Source organism: Myotis davidii, unplaced genomic scaffold, assembly GCF_000327345.1.
Source record: "Myotis davidii unplaced genomic scaffold, ASM32734v1 scaffold2008, whole genome shotgun sequence".
Taxonomy (NCBI): Eukaryota; Metazoa; Chordata; class Mammalia; order Chiroptera; family Vespertilionidae; genus Myotis; species Myotis davidii.
The window spans coordinates 71737-77681 of record NW_006298687.1 but is presented as its reverse complement, the minus strand read 5'-3'; the positions used below and the strand labels follow the sequence as shown (position 1 = coordinate 77681).

Genomic DNA, 5945 nt, shown 5'->3' with positions numbered 1-5945 from the left:
GACTGTCGGGCCTTGGACGGAAGGTAGGGGAGGGTGGGGGTAAGGGGGCAAGATCAACCAAAGGACTTGTATGCATGCATGTAGGCCTAACCAATGGACACAGACAACAGGGGGGAGAGGGCATGAGTGGGGGATTGGGGGGTAATGTGGGTATAAGGGCACATATGTAATAACTTAATCAATAAAGAAATTTAAAATAAAAAAGTAAAGAAAAAGAAATGGAGACTTAAATTTAGCAAAATGGAAAGGTTTTGCAAACAATGATGTCTAAGAGGGTAAACATTTGGGTTCTTACTGACATGGTATTTGAACATCTACACTAATAAAAGACAAACATGCAAATTGACCATACCTTTGCTATGCCTTAAGCCATGCCCACCAGGCAATCAGAGTGATTATATGCAAATTAACCCAACCAAGATGGTGGGCAGCAGCCACAGAGCTGGAGCAAGCAGGAGGTTTGGTTGCTCCAGTGATGGAGGAAGCCAAGCTTCCCGCCTGCCATGGCTGGCTCTGAGCTCCACTCAAGACAACAAAGTTTCAATTATAGAAGATAAATAAACCCCAGATGCCTGCTTTCAGCTGGCTATGGCCACTGAGCTGGAGCGAGCAGAAGGCTTGGGTTGAGCCTGGCGATGGAGGAAGCCAAGCTTCCCGCCCACCCTGGCTGGCTCTGAGCTCCACTCAAGGCTACAAAGTTTCAATGATAGAAGGTAAATAAATCCCAGAATAAATAAATAAAAGAAAAAAGGAGAGGCTGGGAGCTTCCGTCACTGGCTGGGGGGGGGGGGGGAGGAGCTTGGCCAGCCTGCAAATGGCCCTCAGCCCCTCACCCAGGCTGGCCAAGCACCCCAGCCGTGCACCAGGCCTCTATCCTATATAATAAAAGGGTAATATGCAAATTGACCCTAACAGCAGAATGATTGGGAATGACTGGTCACTATGACACACACTGGTCACTAGGGGACAGACACGTAATGCAGGAGCTGTCCCCTGGTGGTCAGTGTGCTCCCACAGGGGGAGCTCTGCTCAGCCACAAACCAGGCTGACTGCTGCCAGCACAGCGGTGGTGGCAGGAGCCTCTCCCGCCTCCTCAGCAGTGCTAAGGATTTCCAACTGCAGCTTAGGTCTTCTCCCTGCTGGTAAGTGGACATCCCCCGAGGGCTGCTGGGCTGCCTGAGGGATGTCTGACTGCCAGCTTGGGCCTGATCTCCCAGGGAGTGGGCCTAAGCCAGCAGGTAGACATCCTCCAAAGTGTCCCAGACTGCAAGAGGGCATAGGCTGGGCTGAGGGACCCCCCTGATTGCACAAATTTTCGTTCACTGGGCCACTAGTAATATATAATTATCTTAGTTACTAGCATCATCTCCAAAAAGATCTTGACAGTATTTTTGATTTGATGTAATCAAGAGTGATTTCTGGTGATTCTCTGCCTGTTGGAGCTGTTACTATCATAGGACATGCCAAGGAACTCAGAATAAGAGCTAACTGGGAAGTGCTGTGAACATCCTAACCAGATAAATTACTAGTAACCTCACTGTCATAATAAACCCTCACACTTTGTCCTTTACCAAAAATGTTCACATTTATCATAGCATATGACTCCCATTATAGCTCTATGAGAGTGATATTTCTAACCTTACAGATGAAGAAATTGAGACATAGATAGGGCACAATAAATAATGGAGCTGGGCCTTTAACCTAGGTCTTCCTGATTCCAAAGACAAAGGCATTCACATGACATAAAAATCCTTTTATCTTATAAGCATTTCTTGAAATTTGCCTGCTTGAAGCTCTATTGCCTAGCATGGTGCTTTGTACATAGTAGAAAGACAGTAAATATTACAGAAATGGAAGTGAAATAAAGTCAACCACAGCAATTTTCAGCTTATTTTCATTGTGTTTACCAAGGCTATTCAAAGTTTAACTTGTTCAACTGTATAAAGTCAATTTGTAAATTTACCATACCACTCTCACCAAAGATTTATAGATTTATGCCTATCTTCTATAAGGAGTAGTAAAATGATCTCTTATACATAAACTCCTTTTCAAAAGGGTTCACCTTAATCATGTCATAGACTGCTTTATGATAGAGGATGCTGGCTGAGACATGACACTAATTTTAAGATTGGGATCCAACTGCATTAGGACTTCGGTTGCCATTAGGCTTTACCTGCATCAAAGTGGGCATATCAACAGATGGAAAACTAAGGGGTTCTCTACGTGCAAGCCCCATCTCTTATACACAATTCACAGACAGCTAAATGAGAGTTCAGTGTATCAGAAACCTCACACGGGGTCATAAAATTCACATGGAAAAAACTTCCCTTTTGTTTTCCTTCTGCACTCCCCCATCCCAGTCTTATTTCTTCCTCCCCACTACAATTGAGATTTATCTGGAGAAGCCAAGCAAACAAGAACAAGGTTGATTTTTTTTTTTTAATATTTGAGTTTCATTTGATGTGACTGCCTGGAAAACCACTCACAGAGCATCTGCCTATGATTTCTGGGAATACTAGACACTACTTGAAAGGCTTCTGTTAAAACCATCTCATATTGAGCCTGGATCAATTTATTTGCAGTACTTTTGTCTGTTTAAGGACTATTACTGGCCTATAAGGAAGGGAGTATAGAGTTATCCACATGAAGACCCACACATGATTAGAAAACAAGTTGGTTTTTATAAATAAGCACATAGGAAGACAAGGTATTGAGCATGTCATAAAAACAACAACAATGACAACAACAACAACAAACAAACAAAAACTAAAGATGGACAAGTGCTTTAAATTAGCCTTGAGAGGAGAGGGGAAAGGGCAGGATTCTGGGCGCATACATTTTCCTAGAATCTGATAGGCTGATAAGGAGTATTCAGGTATGAAGCTACAGTTTTAGGCATTCAGAAGTAGATTTGTCTTTCCTGAAGTTCCATTTTGAAATAAAAATAGACTAATGATCTTGCTTTACTCATGAAAGTTGCATCTTTCTGGAAGTGGAAGGCAGCAGAGATGACTCTGGCATTGAACAGATGTGAACATGAATAAATGAGAAATTTGTGGGGGGTATAAGTGTCAGCAAAGCTTTTCTGGAATGGTACCAGTGCTTATGATAGACACAGAGTAAGAAACAGAGAACCTTATTATGTGGAGTCGCCATTGAAAGAGCTGTATCTTACCTCGGTCAAGCTACTGTGCTACCAAAATAAATGCTTTTGGAAATTATCAATAGATTTGCAAGGAAAAGGGTATGATTAAAAGACCTGTTCATCCCTAGGAGGTGTGGGATAAGAAATTGGCTCTGCTTGGCAGCTTAGTCATAGGCTCCAAAGAAAAGCAGCTTCTCTTTCCAGGTGGCCAACCCTACAATATTGGCAGCAGTTAACTGATGGCTATTCTTGGGTGTTCAAGGCCAGCCTGTGCCGGGGTCATCCTGCACCTCTAATTGTTCTGAATTTCTTAGTTCTCTCATCCTAGCCACCATTTAACAACATTAGACCAGTACCATTATGTCCTCTGGGGAACCCTTCTTAGTCAAGCCCACACTCATCCCTGAAGAGAGTCCTGCCTGATTCTTGCGTCATACCTCCTGCTCTCATGCTTAGCCCCAGAATGGGGTATAGCAAAGAGGAAAATCTGGTTTAAAGAGAGAACCAGAGAATGAGGATGGGAAAGGGAAGAGAAGAAAAACGAATAAAATCATCATACCTCCCAGAGTCATCCCTGCTTCATAGCATTTCCGGAGGCGACAAGATGGACAATTTTTTCTTCGGAATTTATCGATGGTGCAATCATTTCTGCTGGCACAAAGGTACTTCTGTTTCCCTGGGAGAATAAATATAAAAGTAGACAGACCTGTTAATGGTTTTCCAGAGTATCTCTCCTTAAGTATTTCTAGGCAGCAAGGGCATAAAGATATATCCTGCCAGATGAAAGAAGTGGACAGAGAATGGCCCTAAATAATTTGATAACACAGAATCTATTAAACCAGGCTGGTTTAATTCAATGTTTTTCTGTTTGTTTTCATAGGGATGAACAATTCAGGTCCTGATGATACTTGCTTTATCAAGACTACTGACTGGTATGTTCAATAAGATGATCTATGTATGAACCGTTACTAAAAACCAGTAATGCCCATGAAAAAATGATCATTGGTGGAAATTATCACTTTTCTTCTTCCTGACTCCTGAAATCATGCTTGAACTAATAACATTATTTTTTTTCTTTTTGTTTATATTTTTATTGATTACAGAGAGGAAGGGAGAGGAAAAGGGAGATAGGAACATCAATGGTGAGAGAGAATCATTGATCTTCTGCCTCCTGCATGCCCAACACTCGGGATTGAGCCTGCAACCCAGGCATGTGCCCTGACCTGGAATCGAACCATGACTTCCTGGTTCATAGGTCACACTGGCTGGCAACATGCTATTTTTTACAATAAAAATACAGGTAAAACTTTTACAAAAGAGCATTTATATAAAAGGGGATTTATATAGGATTTCTATTTGTTTTTAAATTGCTAGTGATCATACCCCCAATTCTGTAGGTTATAAAAATCAAACAGATAGGCTCATTCTTTGTGAAGTGAATCACAGCAAGTGAAAGGAAGTCCTCTGAAGCCAAAACAAGAGAAATGATCACTGTCATGCACACCTTGAATTGTCATAAATACAAAGAAACATACATACACAAACACAAACACAGAGATCCTCAGGATCACTGCTACTCAAAGACAGACATGGAGGTTCACTCAAAAAAAACCCAACATATTTTATTCTCCACATCTTCACCAGCACTTGTTCATTGGTTTATTGATGGTAACCATTTGGAAGGTGTGAAGTGATATCTCATTGTGGTTTTAATTTGCATCTCTCTGATGATTAGAGACATTTAGCGTTTTTCATATGTCTATTAAGCCAACTGTTAAAGGGAACCCTTGTGCACTGTTGGTGGGAATGCAGACTGGAGTTTCCACAAAAAATTAAAAATGGAATTGCCTTTGGACCCAGCTATTACATTTCTGGAAATATATCCTAAGAATCCCAAAACACTAATTCCAAAAGAATATATTCAACCCTATATTCACTGCAGTGTTATTTACAATAGCCAAGATCTGGAAATAGACCAAGTGCCTATCAATAGATGAGTGGATAAAAAAGCTGTGGCACATTTATACAATGGGATACTATGCAGCTATAAAAAATAAGGAACTCTTATCTTTTGTGATAGCATGGATGGACCTGGAGAATATTATGCTAAGCCAAATAAACCAGTCATAGAAAGACAAATATCATATGATCTAACTTATATGTGGAATTTAATGAACAAAATAAACTGAAGAAGAAAAAATCAAAGGTACAGTTACAGGGAACATTCTGTTAGCTGTCAGAGGGGTGGGGCTTGGGTAGGGGACTGGATGAAAGAAGGTGAAGGGATTAGCCAAAGAACATATGTTTATAACCCATAGACACAGACAACAGTGCTGTCATGGCCAGAGGTAAAGGGAGGGCAGGGGCTGGGTGGTGGTGGGCAAAGGGAGAAGAAGTAGGGACATGTGTAATAGTTTCAAAAATAAAATTTAAGTTAAAATAATAGAATAAAATTCATATCTCTCTGGGAAAAAAACAAACAAACATTTCATTCAGTACTTTTCCTCTTTGCTCATAGTACAGGCCTGGCACTCAGTAGGGCCTCATTAAAAAATTGACTGAATCAATACACAAGAGGAACAGGTAGATCCATAAGTATAGAGTCATCTGCAGAAATAGACCAGATGCCTGCCCTGTTGCTCTAAAACACAGAGAACTTCTCTAGCTCTGTCCCAGCCTGAGCTTGAGAATCCCCTCCCCTCCACCCCATACTTTCTCCAAGTCCCTGGTTGTTTTTCTCTCGTTTACTGCTGTACTTCTATAGTTTATTAGATAGACTGGGATTTTAGGGATGATTCTT

At 41.2% G+C, this 5945-nt stretch overlaps 1 protein-coding gene across 1 annotated transcript in view; it reads right to left on the bottom strand.

The window, feature by feature from the left end:
• LOC102752796 (androgen receptor) overlaps nucleotides 1-5945 on the bottom strand; it is a 96890-nt gene that overhangs the window by 42538 nt on the left and 48407 nt on the right. Inside the window, exon 2 of the mRNA XM_006774470.2 lies at nucleotides 3705-3821. Coding sequence (XP_006774533.1) covers nucleotides 3705-3821 — 117 coding nt within the window. The remainder of the gene's footprint in view (nucleotides 1-3704; nucleotides 3822-5945) is intronic.